Raw genomic sequence first — 24,193 nt, forward strand, 5'->3', positions numbered from 1 at the left:
TTTGTTAATACAAGGCATCTAATGATTCTTTCAGGCAGACGCCTGATTAGTATGCATATGTTCCTAGTGCTTCTTGCTACCATACTTCCCCTTATTGCTAATGTGTTTGAAGGCATTTGACAAGGTACCACATAAAAGTTACTGCACAAGATAAAAGTTCACAGGGTTGGTGGTAATATATTAGCATGGATAGAGGATTGGCTAACTAACAGAAAACAGAGAGTAGAGATAAAAGGTTCATTCTCTGATTGGCAATCAGTAACTAGTGGGATGCCGCAGGGATCAGTGCTGGGACCTGAACTATTTTCAATCAATATTAATGACTTGGAAGAAGGGACCAAATGTAACGTAGCCAAGCTTGCTGACAATATAAAGATGGGAGGAAAAGCAATGTGTGAGGAGGACACAAAAAATCTGCAAAAGGACATAGACAGGCTAAGTGAATGGGCAAAAATTTGGCATATGGAGTATAATGTTGGGAAGTGTGAGGTCATGCACTTTGGCAGAAAAAAAATCAAAGAGCAAGTTATTATATAAATGGAGAAAGATTGCAAAGTGCTGCAGTACAGTGGGACCTGGGGGTACTTGTGCATGAAACACAAAAGGATAGTATGCAGGTACAGAAAGTGATCAGGAAGGCCAATAGAATCTTGGCCTTTATTGCAAAGAGGATGGAGTATAAAAGCAGGAAAGTCTTACTACAGTTATACAGGGTATTGATGAGGCCACACCTGGAATACTGTGTGCAGTTTTGGTTTCCATATTTATGAAAGGATATACTTGCTTTGGAGGCAGTTCAGAGAAGGTTCACTAGGTTGATTCTGGAGATGAGGGGGTTGACTTATGAGGAATGGTTGAGTAAGTTGGGCCTTTACTCATTGGAATTTAGAAGAATGAGAGGTGATCTTATCGAAACGTATAAGATTATGAGGGGGCTTGACAAGGTGGATGCAGACAGGGGAGACTAGAACTAAGGGCATAATCTTAGAATAAGGGGCCACCCATTTAAAACTGAGATGAGGAGAAATTTCTTCTCTCAGAGGGTTGTAAATCTGTGGAATTCGCTGCCTCAGAGAGCTGTGGAAGCTGGGACATTGAATAAATTTAAGACAGAAATAGACAATTTCTTAAACGATAAGGTAATAAGGGGTTATGGGGAGCAGACAGGGAAGTGGACCTGAGTCCATGATCGGATCAGCCATGATCGTATTAAATGGCGGAGCAGGCTCGAGGGGCTGTATGACCTATTCCTGCTCCTATTTCTTATGTTCTTATGTGTGGTGTGAATTCGTATCTCTTACCTAGTGCATTTCCTAGGTGCTACCTGAGTGACAGGAATGTATGAGGTACTTGTTTTTGAGTGTCACTATGAGCCTCTTGGGGCTGAGGTGGTCCTTGTCTCCACAGCAGCTAAGTCCTGAGATGGACCTGCTACAGTCTGCATCTCTTGAGTTGTTGCATGGACAGAATTTCTGCCTGTGGGTCATCTGGGTCCCAAGGCTCTTCAGCTATGGGGTGATTTTTCCTGATACTCTGATCAGTTTACCTTCTCATCTTTTACCCTCGGGTGCTTTTGCTCAGTCATGCTTTATGTTTCACCCAGTGCCATGTCCCTAAATCCACTGTTGTGGATATTTCTGGGCTGGTGTTTGGGAGACAAAGGAGTGAGTGATTGCACATGTTATGAAATGTTGATAGGAGTGGATACAGCGTTTTTTTTTCCTCTGCTTCATCTTCCTCACATGTCTGGAGGAGGAAATTAGACTAGAATAAGTTGCTGAAGAGCAGAGTTTTCAGCAGAACAAGAAGCAAGAGAGGCAGAATGTCATACATAATATGATTAGGCAGAGTCAGCATGATTTTCTGAAAGGGAAATCATGTTTGATAAATCTATAAGAGCTTTTAGAGTGTGTAGCTAGCAGGGTATTCAGAGAGATTTGGGGGTCCTCGTATACGAATCACAGAAAGTTAACATGCAGGTATAGTAAGGAACTAGGAAGGCAAATAGTACGTTAGACTTTATTGCAAGGGGTTTGGAGTATGAGTAAGGTAATCTTACTGCAATTATGTAGGGCTTTGGTGATACCACACTTGGAGTACTGTGTAAAGTTTTGATCTCCTCACCTAAGGAAGGATATACTTGCCTTAGAGATAGTGCAACTAAGATTCACTAGATTGATCCTGGGATGAGAGAGCTGTCCTACGAGGAGAGATTGAGTAGAATGGGCTTTTATTCTCTGGAGCTTAGAAGAATGAGATGTGATCTAATTGAAATGCATAAAATTCTTAAGGGTTTGATAGGATAGATGCTGAGAGGCTGTTTCCAATAGTTGGAGAGTCCAGAACTAGGGGCTATAGTCTCAAGATAAGGGATCAGCCATTTAGGACTGAGATAAGGAGAAATTTCTTCACTCTAAACAGAAAACACTATCTGCTGATGCACATGGCCCCAAGTTTCCACATGATTTGCTCCTGATTTTTAGGAGCAACTGGTGTAGAACGGAGTATCTTAGAAATCGGAATTCTCGTCATTTTGTTTGCTCCAGTTCTAGTCAGTTAGAACAGATTCACTTTGGAACAGAATTTTCTTTTCAAAAGGGGGCGTGTCCGGCCTGTTTTCAAAGTTTCGTCAGTGAAAACGTACTCCAAACTAACTTAGAATGGAGTAAGTGAAGATTTTTGTACGCTGGAAAAAACCTTGTCTACACTTTAGAAAATGAGGCGTAGGTTACAAATCAGGCGTAGGGAATAGGGGGGCGGGGTGTTTAAAGGGAAGTTTACAAACATTAAACACTTCAGTTTTACAAATAAAGAGCCATCATCAATAATAAATGATAAATACATCAATAAATCAACCAATAAATCAATCAAAAAAAATTAATAAGAAATAATTTTAAAAAAATCAATAAATAAAACATTTTCTACTTACCGACTGCAGCACCGGGAGCCCTCCAACAGTGTGCTGGGATGCCCCCCCCCCCCCAGTGTGTCTCTGTCAGTGTCTCTATCTCTCTGTCTGTCTGTGTGTGTCTCTCATTCTCTGTCTGTCAGTGTCTGTGTTTCTGACAGTGAGGGGAGGGGGAGGAGTGGGGTAGAGGGAGAGAGGGGGGGATCAGAGGGAGGGAAGGGGAGAAGGGGGAAGGATGGGGGAGAAGGGGAGGGGGGGAGGTGGGGGAGAAGGGGATAAAGGGGAGAAAGAGGAGAAGGGGAGAAAGGAGATGGGGGGAAAGGAGATGGGGGAAAGGAGATGGGGGAAGGAGAAGGAGATGAGATGGGGGGAAGGAGATGGGCGTGGGGGGGAAGGAGAAGGGGGAGGGAGGCTGAACGGGCCGGGCCCGAGACTTCGGGCAGGGCCCGTCCCCAGCGCCAGATTTACAGGTAGGTGGCGTTCGGTTGGGCCGCGGGGAGCGTGGGTCGGGGGGGTGGTGGGAGGGAGATCGGTTCGGTTTGGGTCGGGGGGAGGGAGGAAGAGGGAGGTCAGGTCGGGGGGAGGGAGGTCAGGTTGGATCCAGTCCGGGGGGGGGAAGCGGGAGTCGGGTCGGGTCGGGTCCGGGGGCGGTGGGGGGGGGGGGGTGAAGCGGGAGTCGGGTCGGGTCCGGAGGCGGGGGGAGGGGGAGAAGTGGGAGTCGGGTCCGGTCCGGGAGCGGGGGGGGGAAGCGGGAGTCGGGTCGGGTCGGCTCGGGTCCGGAGGTAGGGGGGGGTGGGGGGAAGCGGGAGTCGGGTCGGGTCCGGTCTGGGGGCGGGGGGGGGGGAAGCGGGAGTCGAGTCAGGTCGGGAGGAAGCAGGAGCTAGCCGTGGGAGGAGCCTTATGCACGCAGCCCCAGTGAGGCCATTGGGCCAGGGCTCGGGGCTGCGTGCTTCGGCCCCTCCCACACAGTTTCGGGCGCCTGGAGCTACTGCACTTGCGTGCCCACTGTAGCGCGCATGTGCAGAGGTCCCGGCACTGTTTTCAGCGCAGGGACCTGGCTCCGCCCCCTACAGCTCGTGCTGCGCTGCGCCGAGGGCCAGAAGACTTGCAGGAAGGTGGAGAATCTGGAGGGTTTTTTTAGGCGCACTTTGTGGCGTGAAAAACGGGTATCCAGGTCGGGACTGCGCCGTTCTAGACGCGGCTCGAAACATGGGCCCACAGAGTGGTCTGCACAGAGTGGTCTGCACAGAGTGCTTCTAAACAGAGTGTTAAAGTTTGGAATTTGGAGAGAGTGGGAATTCGGAGCTGAGGGGAAAGAAGGTGTTGCTTTTTGTCTCCAATTCTTGTAGTGCTTTGTGTTGGAGGTAAATATTTAATTTCTTCTACCTATAACTTAAACTAGATTTAATAATTAGTTGAAAACCAAACTGTAAGCTAATTTTATTAAATAGTTTAATTAATTAATTAAACAAACAAACAAACAAACAAACAAACAAACAAACAAACACATAAATAAATAAATAAAACAAGATCATGTAAGGATGATTGTGCAGGTGGTGTGCCACAACGGCAACATGTGAGAGCTTGTGGAGAGCATCACAATCCAGGATGACCATGTTTGCAATAATTATCTGCATCTCGAGAAACTTCAGCTCAGAGTTATTGAGCTGGAGTCCGAGGTGCAGATATCGCGGGGCACCAGGGAGGAAAAGAGTTACCTGGACACTGTGATCCAGGAGGTAGTCACACCCCTTAGGTTAGGTAGTGGTACAGATCTGGTTATTGGTCAGGGACAGAAGGATGTGACTGCATCTCAGGCAGTTAAGGGGATCCTAGGTGCAGTGCTGGAGGAGCCTCAGCCTTTTCTCTTATTCAACAGGCTCTTGCTGCCTATGTAGATGAGGGCAAAGTCTACAAGGTGGATGACCAAAACAGCGTTGTGGTACAGGAGGCCATTCAAGTGGGAGGAATGAAAAGGAAAGTTGTAGTGGTAGGGGATAGTTTAGTCAAGGGGATAGATACTGTTCTCTGCAGCCAATGCCCGGGAGTTCTGAAGGCTGTGTTGCGTACCTGGTGCCAGTGTTAAGGATATCTCCTCACTGCTGAAGAAGAATTTGGAGTGTGAGGGGGAGAATCCAGTTGCCGTGGTCCATATAGGAACCAATGACATAGGTAGAACTAGGAGTGGGGTTCTGCTGAGAGAGTTTGAGGAGCTAGAGCCCAAATTAAAATGCAGAACCTCAAAGGTAACAATATCTGGATTGTTACCTGAGCCACGTGCAAATTGGCAGAGGGACAAGCAGATCAGGGAGTTAAATGCACAGATTAAAGAGTGGTGTGGGAGGAAGCAGTTTTGATTCATGAGGCACTGGTACAAGTACCGGAGAAAGACGGAGCTGTTTCGTTAGGACAGGCGCCACTTAAACTGGGTTGGGATCAGTGTCCTGGAAAATCGAATAACTAGGGCTGTAGACAGTGTTATGTCTTGAATAAAGAGTCAGACCAGATACTGCAAGCTCAAAGTAAGGTGTGACCGTAGTCCTTTATTATAGATCTCAGAGTGTCTCTCCAGCCTGTGAGGCCTCCTTATATACAGGTGCTCCCAAGGGATTGTGGGATCCCTTGGGACTCGAGGGGTTAAGCCCTCTGGTATTTAGACATGGTATTTACAGGTTTACATACATGACAACACACCACCCCCACCACCCCCCCCCCTCCCCCCACCAAAATCAATAGTGTAACTATTTGCAATGTGAGTCGATCTGGGGCCTTCCTTTCCCTGGTTGATCGTCTCGGTGCAAATGCTGGTTTGATGAGTCGTTTGTTGGGCCCTCGCTGGGCTGCTGCACAGCTGGCCTTGCTGGGCTACTGGGAGTGGTGAGTCCTGCTCGGCTGCTGCGGGTGATGGGTTCTGCTTCGTGATCAACCGCTGGTGGAGTCTATTGTGGGTTGTTCTGGATAGTCCGTAAATCTGAGTTTGGTTTGGTCCAAGTGTTTCCTGCAGGTGAGTCCATTTGAGAGTTTGACCACAAACACCCTACTCCCCTCTTTGGCCAAAACAGTGCCAGGAAGCCACTTGGGACCTTGTCCATTGTTCAACACAAATACAGGATCATTTATCCCAATTTCGTGTGACACATTTGCGCGATCATGATATGTATTCTGTTGAAGCCGCCTGCTCTCTACCTGTTCGTGCAGATCAGGGTGTACTAATGAGAGCCTTGTCTTAAGTGCCCTTTCATGAGCAGTTCAGCGGGAGGGACCTCAGTGAGCGAGTGGGGTCTTGTGCGGTAACTAGCAGGACTCAGGATAAGCGAGTCTGCAGTGAGCCTTCAGTTACCCTTTCCAAGCTTTGCTTGATTGTTTGAAATGCTCGTTCTGCCTGACCGTTGGACGCTGGTTTAAACGGGGCAGATGTGACATATTTGATCCCATTGCGGGTCATGAACTCCTTGAACTGGGCACTGGTGAAGCACGGCCCATTGTCACTTACAAGGACATCAGGCAGGCCGGAGGCTTTCAATGGTGGCAGCGGACGTGCTTGCTGACATTATCACACATTCAATCCATTTGGAGTACGCATCTACAACCACTAAGCACATTTTTCCCAAGAATCGTCCTGCATAGTTGACATGGACCCTGGACCACGGTTTGGAGGGCCAGGACCATAAACTTAGTGGCGCCTCCCTGGGTGCATTGCTTAACTGTGAACACGTATTACATTTGTGCACGCAGGACTCTCAATCTGCATCGATACCGGGTCGCCACACGTGGGATCTGGCTTTCGCTTTCATCATTACGATGCCTGGGTGGGTGCTGTGGAGATTACTGATGAAAGTGTCCCTGCCCTTTTTTGACACCACCACCCGATTACCCCATAGGAGGCAGTCTGCCTGTATGGACATTTCATCTTTGCGCTGCTGGTACGGCTTTATTTCCTCTTGCATCTCTAATGGGACACTAGACCAACTCCCGTGGAGCACACAGTTTTTTACTAAGAACAGTAAGGGGTCCTGGCTTGTCCAGGTTCTAATCTGTCGGCCGGTAACAGGTGATTGCTCACTCTCGAATGCTTCCATTACCATAACTAAATCTGCGGGCTGTGCCATCTCCACCCCTGTGGTGGGCAATGGCAGCCTACTGTGAGCATCGACACAGTTTTCTGTGCCTGGCCTGTGGCGGATGGCGTAGTTGTTTGCAGACAGCATGAGCGCCCATCTCTGGATGCGGGCCGATGCATTCGTATTTATCCCCTGGCTTTCAGAAAAGAGGGATATAAGCGGCTTATTGTCGGTTTCCAATTCAAATTTGAGCCCGAACACATATTGATGCATTTTCTTTACCCCGTAAACATACGCTAACACTTCTTTTTTGATCATACTGTAGGCCCTCTCGGTCTTAGGCAGACTTCTGGATGCATAAGCAACCGGTTGCAATTTTCCAAATTCATTAGCTTGTTGCAATACACACCCGACCCTGTATGACAATGCATCACGTGCTAGTACCAAACATTTACATGGGTCGTACAACACAAGCAATTTGTTTGAACATAACAGCTTCCTAGCTTTCTCAAAGGCATTTTCTTGGCTTTTACCCCATACCCATTCATCTCTTTTACGCAGTAAAGAGTGCAGGGGTTCAAAGTCCCGGTAAGAAGTTACCAAAATAGTTCAGGAGTCCTAGAAACGATCGCAGCTCTGTCACCTTCTGTGGTCTCGGTGTGTTCTTGATTGCCTCCGTCTTCGAATCGGTGAGCCTGATGCCATCCGCCGCGATTCTTCTCCCCTGGAACTCCACTTCAGGCACCAGGAAAATGCATTTCGAGCGTTTTAGCCTGAGCCCTACACGATTAAGCCGACTAAGAACCTCCTCCAGGTTCTGCAGGTGCTCGACGGTGTCCCGACCTGTAATCAAGATGTTGTCCTGGAAGACCATGGTGCATGGGACAGACTTCAGCAAGCTTTCCATGTTCCTCTGGAATATCGCCATGGCCGATCGAATCCCAAACGGGCATCTGTTGTAAATAAAGAGACCTTTGTGCGTGTTGATGAAGGTGAGGCCTTTTGATGATTCCTCCAGCTCCTGCGTCATGTAGGCCGATGTCAAGTCCAGCTTCGTAAACGTTTTCCCTCCCGCCAGCATCGCAATAGCTCGTCGGCCTTTGGTAGCGGGTATTGATCCTGCAGTGAGAAACGATTGATAGTTACTTTATAATCACCACAGATTCTGACGGTGCCATCTCCCTTGATGACAATTGGACTGGCCCACTCATTGAATTCGATCGCCAAATTGATGTCTTCTCGTTGCAGCCTGTCCAGTTCAATCTCCACCTTCTCTCTCATCATGTAAGGTACCGCTCTCGCCTTGTGATGGCTGGATTGCGCCCCCGGAATTAAATGGATCTGCACTTTTGCTTCTTGGAACTTCCCGATGCCTGGTTCGAACAGCGAGGGGAACTTGTTTAGGACCTAGGCACATGAGGTGTCATCAACGGACGAAAGCGCTTGGACGTCATCCCAGTTCCAGTGTATCTTTCCCAGCCAGCTCCTGCCGAATAGTGTGGGGCCATCGCCCGGTACCACCCAAAGTGGTAACTCGTGCACCGCTCCATCGTAGGAGACCTTTAGCACTGCCGATTATGGGAATCAGTTCCTTTGTGTACGTTCTCAGTTTGGTACGAATGGGAGTCAGGACTGGCCTTGAGGCCTTGCTGAACCACAATTTATCGAAAGACTTTTTGCTAATTATGGACTGGCTTGCGCCCGTGTCCAGCTCCATGGACACCAGAAGTCCATTTAATTCAACCTTCAGCATTATCGGGGGACACTTTGTGGTAAATGTGTGCACCCCATATAACTCTGCCTCCTCGGTCTAAGGCTCTGGTTCGTCGTGATCCATCGTGGATCTGTCCTCCTCTGCAACATGGTGGTTTGCAGGATTAGCAGGGTTTGCAGCTCGCCTGCACATACGTTGGAGGTGTCCCATTGTTCCACAGCCCTTGGAAATGTATCCTTTGAAGCATGAATGCAAATGATGATCACCCCTGCAGCGCCAACAAGGTGTTAATGGCCTTGTATTCACTACCCTTGATGGTGGACTCTGAGTCATCTGCAGACGTGCAGCTGCAGGCGTGTAAGTCCTGCCCTGTACATTTCGATTCAAAAACAACGTTACTTTGTTCGCAGTACTTGCAGCAGCACTTGTGCGCTGAGAAATTTGTTTGGTATTGTCACTGGTGGCGATAAACGCCTGGGCTATCGCTGTGGCTTTACTCAAGGTTGGGGTCTCTACAGTCAGAAGTTTGCGAAGTATTACTTCATGGCCAGTGCCAAATACAAAGCAGTCCCTGAGCATGTGCTGCAAGTGTCTTTCAAATTCGCAATGTCCTGCAAGGTGCCTTAGCTCGGCGATGTAGCTCGCCACTTTCTGGCCTTCAGACCTCTTGTATGTGTAGAAACGATACCTCGCCATCAGAACGCTTTCTTTCGGGTTTAGATGCTCCCTGACCAGTGTGCACAGCTCATCGTACGACTTGTCTGTGGGTTTCACTGGAGTGAGCAGATTTGTCATGAGGCCATACGTTGGTGTGCTGCAAACGGTGAGGAGGATCGCCCTTCATTTGGCAGTGTTCGCATCTCCTTCCAGTTCGTTGGCCACGAAGTATTGGTCGAGTCGCTCCACGAAGGTTTCCCAATCATCTCCCTCCGAGAATTTCTCCAGGATGCCCACGGTTCTCTGCATTGTTGCAGTGGGGTTAGTCATTTGTATCTCATCGGCAATCGTTGTGTCTTGAATAAAGAGTCAGGCCAGATACTGCAAGCTCAAAGGTGTGACCATCGTCCTTTATTACAGATCTCAGAGTGTTTCTCCAGCCTGTGAGGTCTCCTTATATACAGGTGCTCCCAAGGGATTGTGGGATCCCTTGGGAGTCCAGAGGATAAGCCCTCTGGTGGTTAGACATGGTATTTACTGGCTTACATACATAACAGACAGGACTTTAAACTATAAAGGGCAGGGGAAAGGGTTAGGTGAGGGGAAATTTAGAAATCTAAAGAGGAAGTCTTCATATGGACTGTCTCCAGCTAGAGCAGCTTGAGCTCCGGATCACCGCAGCCTACCTCGTGGAGAGAAAAAAGATGGCGCCCGCACCACGAGGTGAAGCGCCTGAAGTAAAGATGGCGGCGGCCAGGCCACGAGGGGCAGCGTTGATGGAGCAACACGTGATGCCTAGCAGCGAACCGGATTGGGGTAACGATTGCAAGGCCCTCTTAAAGGAGACCGGCAACCCATCACAATTAAAGGGACAGTTCCACTTTTTATTCAGTGATGCCGTTGATACATATGTAAGCAATGTAATTGACAAATGCAAGTGTGTAAATGTAACTAACCATGTTAAGTCGGCCGATTGCGGTCGGAACCAATGTATCATGACAGTAAATGAAGTAATGATGTGCAATGCCTGGTTCTACATGTACGTTGACAAAACCAAGGGCAACCTCCCGTCGGAAGCACCCAGGTCCGGCGGGCTACCCGATCATGTAGCCTGCGCCTCCGGGACCAATGTGATGCTCCAGAGAGTGTGGCCACACACAGAGGGAGCAGACCAGCTGCAGGGCCAGCGATCAGCGGAAGTCAAAGGTACCACTACCGGTACCCTGCCCCTCATTGGCTCTACCTCTCTGGCCACCAGGGCCAGCATCGGGAGCAAGAGGCTAACACCCTCCAGCTCTTCCAACGGGACTTGGGATGACCAGGCTCCCACTATTGCTGAAGGGCAGCAGGGAGACACCACAGCCCTCAAAGGAGGACAGGGAGGCCACACACTCCTGTGGCTCTGCCCACTACTAGGCAACGACAAAGGCCCTGAGACTCAGCCAGGTGAGCGATCCATGCCCACCCAGCAGGCAGGGAGCGCAGCGCCGCCATCAGACAACCTAGACACAGTCCGGTCACTCTGGAACTAGCGTCCTCACCCACCTGTACCTACACAACCCAGGGGCAAGACTGTGTGACCACGTATGTACTGTACCTATAAAATGTACTTGTTCCACTACCGCAGAACCCAAACAGTGATGTAATTAATCCTATATCTTTTTTGTTCTTTCTTTCTGTACATGTATGCATATGCAGGTGTTGAGCCACACACATAGTCTATGTATGCGGGGAGGGGAAAGGATGTAAGTAGCCATGGACACACATGGATCACACCCAGAACCCACTCAACCCCCACTGCAACCTCAAACCGTCCACTGCTGACCATCTCCCAATGTTGTGGCAATAAGGACTTGGGGGTCAACAGGGAGAGAGCCAAGCCAAAGCATAGACAAGGTGCAAGGGCTTTGGGCACTCAAGTCTAGGGCCAGAGCACACAATGCAAAGGCCAGTGGCACAACGCTTAGGGGAGAGTGATGTTATGTATGTATAATATAAGTATACTCCCTGTACACTCAATGTGCAATTACATAAGACTACTGGATGTACCTTCACACTGTATACACAATGCTTGTATCACCAGAGGGTACAACTGGTGGAAACCTAGGGGTCACCTGTACATGACAGGTAACCAGGTATAAAAGGGAGCTCAGCATGCTGTACCCTCACTCAGGAGTTGTAATAAATAGACTAAGGTCACCACAGTTCAAGTACAATACCTTGCCTCATGGAGTCATTACTAGAGTGCTTACAGACACAATAGACCAAGTAATTACAGGCCAGTCAGCCTAACCCTGGTGGTGGGAAAATTATTGAAAAACATTCTGAGGGACAGGATAAATCTTTATTTAGAATTACATGGATTAATCAAGGACAGTCAGCATGGATGTGTTAAGGGAAGGTTGTGTCTGACTAATTTGATTGAATTTTTTGAGCAGGCAACAAGGAAGGTTGATGAGGGTAGTGTATTTGATGTAATCTATGGATTTTAGCAAGGCTTTTGATAAGGTCCCGTATGGCAGACTGGTGATGAAAGTAAAAGCCCATGGGATCCAAGGCAAAGTGGCAAGTGCGATCGAAAATTGGCTCACAGGCAGGAAGCAAAGGGTAATGGTCGATGGGTGTTTTTGTGACGGGGAGGTTGTTTCCAGTAGGGTTCCGCAGGGCCCAGTACTAGGTCCCTTGCTTTTTGTGGTATATATCAATGATTAGACTTGAAGTTTGCAGATGATACAAACATTGGCCGTGTGATTGCTAATGAAGAAAACTATAAACTGTAGGAAGATATCAATGAACTGGTCAGGTGGGCAGAACAATGGCAAGTGGAATTCAATCCAGAGAAGTGTGATGTAATGCATTTGGGGAGGGCTAACAAGGCAAGGGGAATACACAATAAATGGTAGAACACTCAGAGTGTAAAGGAACAGAGGGACCTTGGAGTGCATATCCACATATCCCTGAAGGTAGCAGGACAGTTGGATAAGGTGGTTAAGTAGGCATACAGGATACTTGCCTTTATTAGTCCAGGCATAGAATGTAAAAGCAGGGAGGTGATGCTTGAACTGTATAAAACATTAGTTAGGCCACAGCTAGAGCGGTGCAGTTCTGGTCATGACATTACAGGAAATACGTGATTGCACTAGAGAGGGTACAGAGGAGATTTACGAGGATGTTGTCAGGACTGGAGAATTTTAGCTATGAGGAAAGATTGGATAGGCTGGGGTTGTTTTCTTTGAACAGAGGAGGCTGAGGGGAGACCTAATTGAAGTATATAAAATTATGAGTGACCTAAATAGAGTGGATAGGAAGGACCTATTCCCCTTAGCAGAGAGGTCAATAACCAGGGGGCATAGATTTAAAAGTACGTGGTAGGAGTTTTAGAGGGGATTCGAGGAGAGACTTTATCACCCAAAGGGTGATGGTGGTCTGGAACTCACTGCCTGAATGGGTGTTAGAGGCAGAAATCTTCATTGCATTTAAAAAGTATTTGGATATGCACTTCAAGTCCCGTAACCTTCAAGTTAAGAGCTGGAAAGTGGGACTCGGCTGGATAGCTCTTTGTCGGCTGGCATGGACACGATGGGCCGAATGGCCTCTTTCTGTGCTGTAAATTTCTATGATTCTATGACTGGGCAAATCAAATTGGCAAGGTAGTCTAGAGGACGAGTTCAAGAATGCATTCAAAACAGCTTCCTAGAATAATACGTCATGGAACCAGGAAACAGGCTATTTTAGATCTTGTGTTGTGTAATGAGGCAGCATTAATTAATAATCTCATCATAACGATCCTCTAGGGAAGAGTGATCATAACATGTACAATTTTACATTGGGTTTGAAAGTGAAATAACTACACCCAAAACTAGTGTCTTAAACTTAAATAAAGCCAGTTACATAGGTATGAATGGCGAGTTGGCTAAGGTAAGTTGGGAAATTGGATTAAAAGATATGATAGTAGAAAAGGAGTGGCAAACATTTAAAGAAATATTACAAAGTTCTCAACAATAGATTCCATTGAGAAATAAAAACTCCATGGGAAAAGTGATCCATCTGTGGGTAACTAAAGAAGTGAGAGACAGTGTTAGATTAAAAGAGGAGGCTTATAATGTTACGAAGCATAGTGGTAAGCCTGAGGATTGGGAGAGTTTCAGAAAACAGCAAAGGATAACCAACATATTGCTAAAAAGGGAAAAATTAGAATGAGAATAAACTAGCAAGATATATAAAAACAGACTGTGAGAGCTTCTACAAGTATGTAAAAAGGAAAAGAGTAGCAAAAGTAAGCATTGGTCCCTTAGAGATTGAGACAGGAGAAATTATAATGAGGAATAAGGAAATGGTAAAGACTTTAAACAAATATTTTGTATCGGTCTTCACAACAGAAAACACAAAAAGCATATCAAAATGGTGGGGAAGCAAGGTGCGAATGAGAGTGAGGAACTTAATGTCATTAAGATCAATAGAGAAAAAGTTATTGAAAAACTAGTGTGATTAAAAGCTGACAAAACCCCTGGACCAGATGGCCTACATCCTCGGGTTCTAAAAGAGGTAGCTGCAGAGATAATGGATGTATTAGTGGTGATCTTTCAAAATTCCCTTGATTCTAGAATGGTCCCCGCAGATTGGAAGGTAGCAAATGTATCCCCACTATTCAAGAAAGGAGGGAGAGAAAAAACAGGGAACTACAGGCCAGTTCGCCTGACATTAATCATCCGGAAAATGCTGGAATACATTATTAACGAAGTGGTGACTGGGCACTTAGAAATTCATAATTTGATTAGGCAGAGTCATCATGGTTTTATGAAAAGTAAACCGTGTTTAACAAATTTATTAGAGTTTTTGGAGATGTAATTAGCAGGATAGATAAAGGGGAACCCGTGGATGTAATATATTTGGATTTCCAAAAGGCATTCGATAAGGTGTCACAGAAAAGGTTGCTGATCAAGATAAGCGCTCATGGGGCTAGGGGTAATATATTAGCATGGATAGAGGATTGGCCAACGGACAGAAAACAGAGAAAAACTGGTCATTCTCTGGTTGGCAGGCAATAACTAGTGGGATGCCGCAAGGATCGGTGCTTGGGCCTCAGCTATTTACAATCTATATTACTGACTTAGATGAATGAACTGAAACATAGAAACATAGAAAATAGGTGCAGGAGTAGGCCATGCTGCGCTTCGAGCCTGCACCACCATTCAATAAGATCAAGGCTGATCATTCACCTCAGTACCCCTTTCCTGCTTTCTCCCCATACCCCTTGATCCCTTTGGCCATAAGGGCCATATTTAACTCCCTCTTGAATATATCCAACGAACTGGCATCAGCTACTCTCTGCGGTAGAGAATTCCACAGGTTAACAACTCTCTGAGTGAAGAAGTTTTTCCTCATCTCAGTCCTACATGGCTTACTCCTTATCCTTAGACTGTGACCCCTGGTTCTGGACTTCCCCAACATCAGGAACATTCTTCCTGCATCTAACCTGTCCAGTCCCATCAGAATTTTATATGTTTCTATGAGATCCCCTCTCATCCTTCTAAACTCCAGTGAATACAGACCCAGTCGATCCAGTCTCTCCTCATATGTCAGTCTTGTCATCCCGGGAATCAGTCTGGTGAACCTTCGCTGCACTCCCTCAATAGCAAGAACGTCCTTTCTCAGGTTAGGAGACCAAAACTGAACACAATATTCTGGGCGAGGCCTCACCAAGGCCCTATACAACTTCAGTAAGACCTCCCTGCTCCTATACTCAAATCTTCTCGCTATGAAGGCCAACATGCCATTTGCCTTCTTCACTGCCTGCTGTACCTGCATGGCAACTTTCAATGACTGATGTACCATGACACCCAGGTCTCGTTGCACCTCCGCTTTTCCTAATCTGCCACCATTCAGATAATATTCTGTCTTCCTGTTTTTGCCACCAAAGTGGATAACCTCACATTTATCCACATTATACTGCATCTGCCAAGCATTTACCCACTCACCTAACCTGTCCAAGTCATCCTGCAGCCTCTTAGCATCCTTCTGACAGCTCTCACCGCCACCCAGCTTAGTGTCATCTGCAAACTTGGAGATATTGCACTCAATTCCTTCATCTAAATCATTGATGTACATTGTAAATAGCTGGGGTCCCAGCACTGAGCCCTCCGGCACCCCACTAGTCACTGCCTGCCATTCTGGAAAGGACCCATTTATCCAGACTCTCTGCTTCCTGTCTGCCAACCAGTTCTCGTCAGTACATTACCCCCAATACCATGTTCTTTAATTTTGCACACCAATCTCTTGTGTGGGACCTTGTCAAAAGCCTTTTGAAAGTCCAAATATACCACATTCACTGGTTCTTCCTTGTCCACTCTACAAGTTACATCCTCAAAAAATTCTAGAAGATTTGTCAAGCATGATTTCCCTTTCATAAATCCATGCTGACTTGGACCGATCCTGTCACTGCTTTCCAACTGCGCTGCTATTTCATCTTTAATAATTGATTCCAACATTTTCCCCACTACTGATATCAGGCTAACCGGTCTATAATTTCCCATTTTCTCTCTTCCCTCCTTTTTAAAAATGTGGCGCTACATTAGCTACCCTCCAGTCCATAGGAACTGATCCATAGTCGATAGACTGTTGGAAAATGATCTCCAATGCATCCACTATTTCCAGGGCCACTTCCTTAAGTACTCTGGGATGCAGACTATCAGACCCTGGGGATTTATTGGCCTTGAATCCCATCAATTTCCCTAACATAATTTCCTGACTAATAAAGATTTCCTTCAGTTCCTCCTTCTCGCTAGACCCTCGGTCACTAGTATTTCCGGAAGGTTATTTGTGTCTTCCTTCGTGAAGACAAACCAAAGTATTTGTTCAACTGGTCTGCCATTTCTTTGTTCCCCATTATAAATTCACCTGATTCTGATTGCAAGGGACCTACGTTTGTCTTCACTAATCTTTTTCTCTTCACATATCTATAGAAGCTTTTGCAGACAGTTTTTATGTTCCCAGCAAGCTTCCTCTCATACTCTATTTCCCCCCTCCTAATTAAACCCTTTGTCCTCCTCTGCTGAATTCTAAATTTCTTCCAGTCCTCAGGTTTGCTGCTTTTTCTGGCCAATTTATATGCCTCTTCCTTGGATTTAACACTATCCTTAATTTCCCTTGTTAGCCACGGTTGAGCCACCTTCCCAGTTTTATTTTTACTCCAGACAGGGATGTATAATTGTTGAATTTCATCCATGTGATCTTTAAATGTTTGCCATTGTCTATCCACCGTCAACCCTTTAAGTATCATTCGTCAGTCTATTCTTGCCAATTCATGTCTCATACTACTTAAGGAGTACTTAAGGAGGTGGCCTTGGAAATAGTGGATGCATTGACAGTCATTTTCCAACATTCCATTGACTCTGGATCAGTTCCTATGGAGTGGAGGGTAGCCAATGTAACCCCACTTTTTAAAAAAGGAGGGAGAGAGAAAACAGGGAATTATAGACCGGTCAGCCTGACATCGGTAGTGGGTAAAATTATGGAATCAATTATTAAGGATGTCATAGCAGTGCATTTGGAAAGAGGTAATATGATAGGTCCAAGTCAGCATGGATTTGTGAAAGGGAAATCATGCTTGACAAATCTTCTGGAATTTTTTGAGGATGTTTCCAGTAGAGTGGACAAGGGAGAACCAGTTGATGTGGTATATTTGGACTTTCAGAAGGCTTTCGACAAGGTCCCACACAAGAGATTAATGTGCAAAGTTAAAGCACATGGGATTGGGGGTAGTGTGCTGACATGGATTGAGAACTGGTTGTCAGACAGGAAGCAAAGAGTAGGAGTAAATGGGGACTTTTCAGAATGGCAGGCATACCTAGTGGGAAACCGCAAGGTTCTGTGCTGGGGCCCCAGCTGTTTACACTGTACATTAATGATTTAGACGAGGGGATTAAATGTAGTATCTCCAAATTTGCGGATGACACTAAGTTGGGTGGCAGTGTGAGCTGCGAGGAGGATGCTATGAGGCTGCAGAGCGACTTGGATAGGTTAGGTGAGTGGGCAAATGCATGGCAGATGAAGTATAATGTGGATAAATGTGAGGTTATCCACTTTGGTGGTAAAAACAGAGAGACAGACTATTATCTGAATTAGGAAAAGGGGAGGTGCAATGAGACCTGGGTGTCATGGTACATCAGTCATTGAAGGTTGGCATGCAGGTACAGCAGGCGGTTAAGATAGCAAATGGCATGTTGGCCTTCATAGCGAGGGGATTTGAGTACAGGGGCAGGGAGGTGTTGCTACAATTGTACAGGGCCTTGGTGAGGCCACACCTGGAGTATTGTGTACAGTTTTGGTCTCCTAACCTGAGGAAGGACATTCTTGCTATTGAGGGAGTGCAGCGAAGGTTCACCAGACTGATTCCCGGGATGGCGGAACTGACCTATCAAGAAAGACTGGATCAACTGGGCTTGTATTCACTGGAGTTCAGAAGAATGAGAGGGGACCTCATAGAAACGTTTAAAATTCTGACGGGGTTAGACAGGTTAGATGCAGGAAGAATGTTCCCAATGTTGGGGAAGTCCAGAACCAGGGGACTCAGTCTAAGGATAAGGGGGAAGCCATTTAGGACCGAGATGAGGAGGAATTTCTTCACCCAGAGAGTGGTGAACCTGTGGAATTCTCTACCACAGAAAGTTGTTGAGGCCAATTCACTAAATATATTCAAAAAGGAGTTAGATGAAGTCCTTACTACTAGGGGAATCAAGGGGTATGGTGAGAAAGCAGGAATGGGGTACTGAAGTTGCATGTTCAGCCATGAACTCATTGAATGGCGGTGCAGGCTAGAAGGGCCGAATGGCCTACTCCTGCACCTATTTTCTATGTTTCTATGTTTCTATACCATTGAAGTTACCTTTCCTTAAGTTCAGGATCCTAGTCTCTGAATTAACTGTGTCACTTTCCATCTTAATAAAGAATTCTACCATATTATGGTCACTCTTTCCCAAGGGGCCTCGCACAACAAGATTGCTAATTAGTCCTTTCTCATTAGACATCACCCAGTCTAGGATGGCCAGCCCTCTAGTTGGTTCCTAAACATATTGGTCTAGAAAACCATCCCTAGTACACTCTAGGAAATCCTCCACCGTATTGCTACCAGTTTGGTTAGCCCAATCTATTTGTAGATTAAAGTCACCCATGATAACTGCTGTAACTTTATTGCACGCATCCCTAATTTCTTGTTTGATGCTGTCCCCAACCTCATACTACTGTTTGGTGGTCTGTACACAACTCCCATTAACGTTTTCTGCCCTTTGGTATTCCGCAGCTCTACCTATACAGATTCCATATCATCCAAGATAATGTCCTTCCTTACTATTGCGTTAATTTCCTCTTTAGCCAGCAATGCTACCCCACCTCCTTTTCCTTCAGTAATGTATATAAATTTGTTGATGATGATAAGCTAGGTGGGAAAGTAAGCTGTGAGGAGGACACAAAGAGCCTGCTAAGTGATATAGACAGGTTAAATGAATGGGCAATAAGGTGGCTGATAAAGTATAATGTGGGGAAATGTGAGGTTATTCATTTTGGTAGGAAGAATAGAAAAACAGAATATTTTTTAAATGGTGAGAAGCTATTAATTTCGAGTGTACTCGCACAGGAAACAGCTTGCAGGTACAGCAAGCAATTAGGAAGGCAAATGGCATGTTAGCTTTTATTGCAAGTGGATTAGAGTGTTACAATTGTACAAGGCTTTGGTGAGGCCACACCTGGAGTACTGTATACAATTTTGGTCTCCTTATCTGAGGAAGGATATACTTGCCTTAGAAGCTGTGTAACCTTCACTAGATTGATTCCTGGTATGAGAGTGTTGCCCTATGTGGAGATATTGAGTAGATTGGGCCTATATTCTCTAGAGTTTAGAAGAATGAGGGGGTGATCTCATTGAAACATATAAAATTCTGAGGGGGATTCACAGGGTAGATGTTAAGAGGTTGTTTCCCCTGGATGCAGAGTCTAAAACTAGGGGGCATAGTCTCAGGATAAGGGGTCGGCTATTTAAGAAGAGCTGAGGAAGAATTTCTTCACTTCGAGGATTGTGAATCTTTGGCATTCTCTACCCCAAAGGACTGTGGATATTGAAACGTTAAGTATATTCAAGGCTGAGATAGATAGAGTTTGGACTCTAAGGGAATTGAGGGATATGGAGATCGGGCAAGTTGAGGTTGAAGATCAGCCATGATCTTATTGAATAGAATAGCAGGCTCGAAGTGCTCGTGCTCCTAATTCTTTTGTTCAAAGGGTTATGAATATTTGGAATTCTCCACCCCAGAGGGCTGTGGATGCTCAGTCGATGAGTGTATTCAAGACTGAAATCGAAAGATTTTTGGGAATTAAGCAAATCAAGGGATTATGGGGTCGGGCGGGAAAGCGGAGTTGATGTAGAAGTTCAGCCATGATCTTATTGAATGGCAGAGCAGACTCAAGGGATTGTATGGCCCATTCCTGCTATTTCTAATGTTCTTATTATGAAGCTATGGATGACACCTGGCCGCCTACTTTGATTTCCAACTCCCTCTTTGACTTCCCTTCCAAGAAGGTACACTATATTCTCATAATAGATGGTGAGAGGGCACATGGTTTGGGGTCTGCCACCTATCGCCAAACTCTTCCTGCTGTTATGGGCACTCTTTTTCCCCCCAAATTTTTTTTTAAGTGAGAATGCTCTCTGATTGCTATAAGATGGAATTCTAACCCAGAAGATGGCCTAAAATTCAGGACACTCTTTGTCAGGTACTGAAGATTACACTAGCCTTCCTGAAAGCATTATACAAATGTGCTGCAGAGGCTACAACGGAAAGCAGGGATGCCACCTCACTTTAAAAGGTGCATCCCCACTTTAGGTACTCTTCAAACTCCGGACTTAGAAGTGGCAACCAAAAGTTCAGCATGCTGCCCGATTCTACAATGGGTGGACACCCTGCATTCTAACTCAAATGAGTCCTGGGAGTTAAAATGGCTTGGGCCTCATGCCAAGGAGTGTGTGGAGTACTCTCACCCACCCTACACATGTCTCAAGTTAAAATCAGGACTTGCGTGTTCGAAGCATTTTAAGGAACAACCTCAGTGTCTGTTTCAGAAAAAAAATGGAAGAATTAGGATAATTTTTCACAGTTGACAGTGTACTACATTCACCACCTTGATTCACCTTGACATTCACCACCTTGATTCACCTTGATGGCCTTTATTGCAAGTGGGTTGGAGTACAATTGTACAGGGCTTTGGTGAGACCTCACCTGGAGTACTGTGCACAGTTTTGGTCTCCTTATCTGAGGAAGGCTAAACTTGCTTTAGATATGCGATTGTACATCTATGTTTCAGTGCCAACCTTCTTCAGGTTGCAGAAAGGCAACCAAATGGTATTTAAGCTTCTCACCTACAACTGATTCAAACATTGTTTGATGGAGTGTATCTATCCCGTGATCAGGAGGATGTTGGCAATTCACTCACACACTTTATGATTAGTTGTGCTGCTCACTCAGAAGGAGCCTAGCAAGGATTCAAAGCTGTGCTTGTAAGAAGTCTGATAACCAACCTGTAGCTATGAGGGAGAAATTGGGTGCATTTGCACCTGGGGGGGCACCAACGTGGCATAAATAAGTTAACGACTAGGCATGTTACTGTTAAGGATTCCTGCCATGTTGGGCGGGAGTATAGTGGCGGCGCTACGACTTTGCGCCCCGATCTCCTGCGGCCGGAGATCATGATGTCATCGCCATGCGCATTAGCCCGTTAGCGCCCCGGCCCTGAAATTGACTATCGTCCCCTGCAGGATGATAACACCGGCAGCTGCAGGGGATGGGTCTTGGGTGGCCGGCTGCTACCGGGGTGAAAATTAAAGACGAGGTGGCGGAGTGAAAAAAAAAGAACCTTTTGTTGTCGCTCCTGATCCGGTTTCTTCGTGGGATCCTGGCCGAGATCGCTCAGCCCGGCACTCTGCTTGAGTGCAGCACTCCCGCTCCATGGTGGTCCAGGTAGGTCCCTTTTTCTTCTGCAGAGTCTGTACCATCGGCCCTTCCCTTTAAGTGAGGGAAGGCCCCCCCGGACGTGGCAGTGCTGCACGGCCCAGTGTGCAGTGCTGCTGAGGCATCCATCCTGTTACTGCCCCAGGAAGGAAGTGGAGCGAGCACTCCACTTCCTTCCAGGGGCAGTAATCCGAAGTTCTCAAGTGGGACGTGACGTCAGCGCTTGGAGCCTCCCGACTGTTACTGGGACGATACCAAATTTCTCCCCCTATTTTCTTTGACAGAAGGCAAATAAGCAATTGGTTCCAAGATAGCATGTTTAATTATCTGAAAGTACAACCCAATCAATCCTCTGTGGTAATCTAATACTTACTGCCATAATGTTCAGGATACAGTGAATGATTGCCCAGCTCGTGTGGCTCACCTGGAGGAGTATTTCTGTTACTAGGGGCTGGCTATTTGGCTCCTTTGAGTCTTTAAGTCAATGCTCTTGTATGGAAGTCCTAGTTGGACAAGTAGCAAGAAGCTTACTGTTGCTTAGTACTTCTAATCTGAATCATTTTGGCTGGTTAAATTCCAGCAATATCCCATTCATCATTACCCAAACTCTTCAGGCCTAGATAAGTGAGGTGTGCCTCTACTGGAGGAGAGTGTGTACTTTATCAGGCAGAGAAACTGCATTTATGTATGACATCTCTTTAGTTTGGTTTGAAAACTGTTAAGCATGGTCATAGGTTTATGTGTATATCAAACACTTAGCTGATCAAAAAAAACAATGTTTTGTGAATACTTAAAAAATCAGCAAAATTGACCTGTTGTAAATAATGACTTCTATTCCTATATTAGGAGGCAACCTTTATAGAGAAAGAACTGGATAATCTGGCAGCGACAAAATCATATTGTTGCATAGATTTCTGGTGAGTTTGATGGCTTTAAGTGTGTTTTGTTCAAATCTTAGCCATATATGAAACAAATAAAGAAGTATAAGCCCTGAGGTTAAAAGACTACACTCCTTGCACAGAGGTCAGTGCATCCAATTTATAGTGCTTGTGATTTTCCAAACATGTCAATTTCAGGGAGCTTCTTTGATGGCTTAGTTATTAGAAGCATCGCCAGGTGCCCCACAAAGCCATACAGCCCAAAAGATCCCAGATTACATCCCTAGTCCATGGCATATTAACTGATCTCAGTCAGGGCTGCAGTGGGATACTACGGTTGGCATTAGTACCCTTGAACTGGAAGGGGGAAGGAAGTTGCGGTTCCTGCTCCTGATTACTATTCAGTGACTCCTGCTGAAAATCATGCGTGCATGGATGTTAGATGAGAACAGGATTAGACTTCACTGCTGTCTTCCACAGTCAAATAGTCTGGTGATCTGCACTGTTTTGGCTGATGTCTGAAGACCAGAGGGCAATGTGTGCTGCGCAACCACACCCAAGTAAGAATTAGCATCTTTCAGGACAGGAGGGAAGGAACTTTGGAGTACATTAGGAGAAAATAAATAAATGAGCAATTAAAAATGGAAAATGATGTAGGGGTGGAAATGTGGACGCGTCTCAGTTGGGGTGGTGTCCTGGGTGGAGCGGTAAATTTTGCGGCAGCATATGGTTTGCGTTTGCTGCCGCAAAATTCATCAGCTGGGCCCAGAGTTTGGAGCAGGGCGCTAAGGGAGGCACGCCGCTTTTAGGACGCTAGGCCAGCTGAGCAAGGAAAAGTCCCAAGCTAAAGAGCCAGCCTCAGAGCGCCATAACAGAGGCCCAGAGGGCGGGGGGGGGGGGGGGGGGTGCGGGGGGGGGGGGGGCGGTACCTGGAAAATAAACACCAAAAACATTCCCAATACATAGCTCACAGCCACCACAGCATAAATTGTAAATTAAAAAACAACAAACACACTTACCTCAGGTCGGCATTACTTACCTCACTGCAGCCGCTACAGCTTGGAACGCCTGCTTTCACAGGTGTTCCTACCAGGACACGCTATGAAGCTCTACAGATCGGGCGACAACCAAAAATTAAGTCAGTGTCGCAACCAGGGGCATTGCACACTGGCTCGCCTCTCCAAGGCGGTACTGCTCTGCCCTTCCGTCGATACTGGCACCGAATGTCCCGGCGGGGCACTGGAAGCTGCCCATCTAGGCGCAAGTGCCTCTGGGGCTCTAAGAGGGGCGGCAGAAGACCGAATTTCCACACTGTAAACATTTGTAAACTATTTGAACTATAAAAATGTTATATTTCAATTTTAATTTTGTTTAGGTATTTTTATGGCTGGCTGGTAGTTGTTTTGCTTCTGGCTGTCATATTTACACATGTGGCGGATGTAATTTTACAATGGAACCAAGTAATTGCATGGCTTCATCTGCAGTTTGTAGCAATTACACTTCCTCCTTTGTGGCTTTGGAATCTGAAACACTTCAAGCCTTTCAGGTGAGCCATTTTTAGTATTCAAATAAGATGTGGTTGAAGACAGTAACATTTGCTGACATTTATTGATTTCTTTTAAGAACTTTTGACACAAAAGTTGAACTATGTTAGGTGTAAACAGGTCCTTTACAAAAAAAATTGTCAAATGGTATTTTTTATTTGTTCCTGGAAGGTCGGCATTGCTGGAAGACCAGCATTTATTGCCCATCCCTAATTGCCCTTGAGAAGGTGGTGGTGAATTGCCTTCTTGAATCACTGCAGTCCTTGTGGTGAAGAGCTGTTAGGGAGTTTCAGGATTTTGACCCAGCGACGATGAAGGAATGGCGATATACTTCCAAGACAGGATAGTGTGTAACTTGGAGGGGAACCTGCAGGTGATGGTGTTCCCATGCACCTGCTGCCCATGTCCTTCTAGATGGTAGAGGTCGTGGGTTTG

At 46.1% G+C, this 24,193-nt stretch overlaps 1 protein-coding gene across 1 annotated transcript in view; it reads left to right on the top strand.

Annotated features, from left to right (window-relative positions):
- The window catches only part of LOC139263724 (uncharacterized), a 124,030-nt gene that overhangs the window by 21,899 nt on the left and 77,938 nt on the right, over positions 1-24,193 (top strand). The window contains exons 5-7 of the mRNA XM_070879795.1: positions 4,788-4,898; positions 22,183-22,253; positions 23,590-23,760. Of these exons, the coding sequence (XP_070735896.1) occupies positions 4,788-4,898; positions 22,183-22,253; positions 23,590-23,760 (353 nt within the window). The remainder of the gene's footprint in view (positions 1-4,787; positions 4,899-22,182; positions 22,254-23,589; positions 23,761-24,193) is intronic.

Source organism: Pristiophorus japonicus, chromosome 1 (assembly GCF_044704955.1).
Source record: "Pristiophorus japonicus isolate sPriJap1 chromosome 1, sPriJap1.hap1, whole genome shotgun sequence".
Lineage (NCBI taxonomy): Eukaryota > Metazoa > Chordata > Chondrichthyes > Pristiophoridae > Pristiophorus > Pristiophorus japonicus.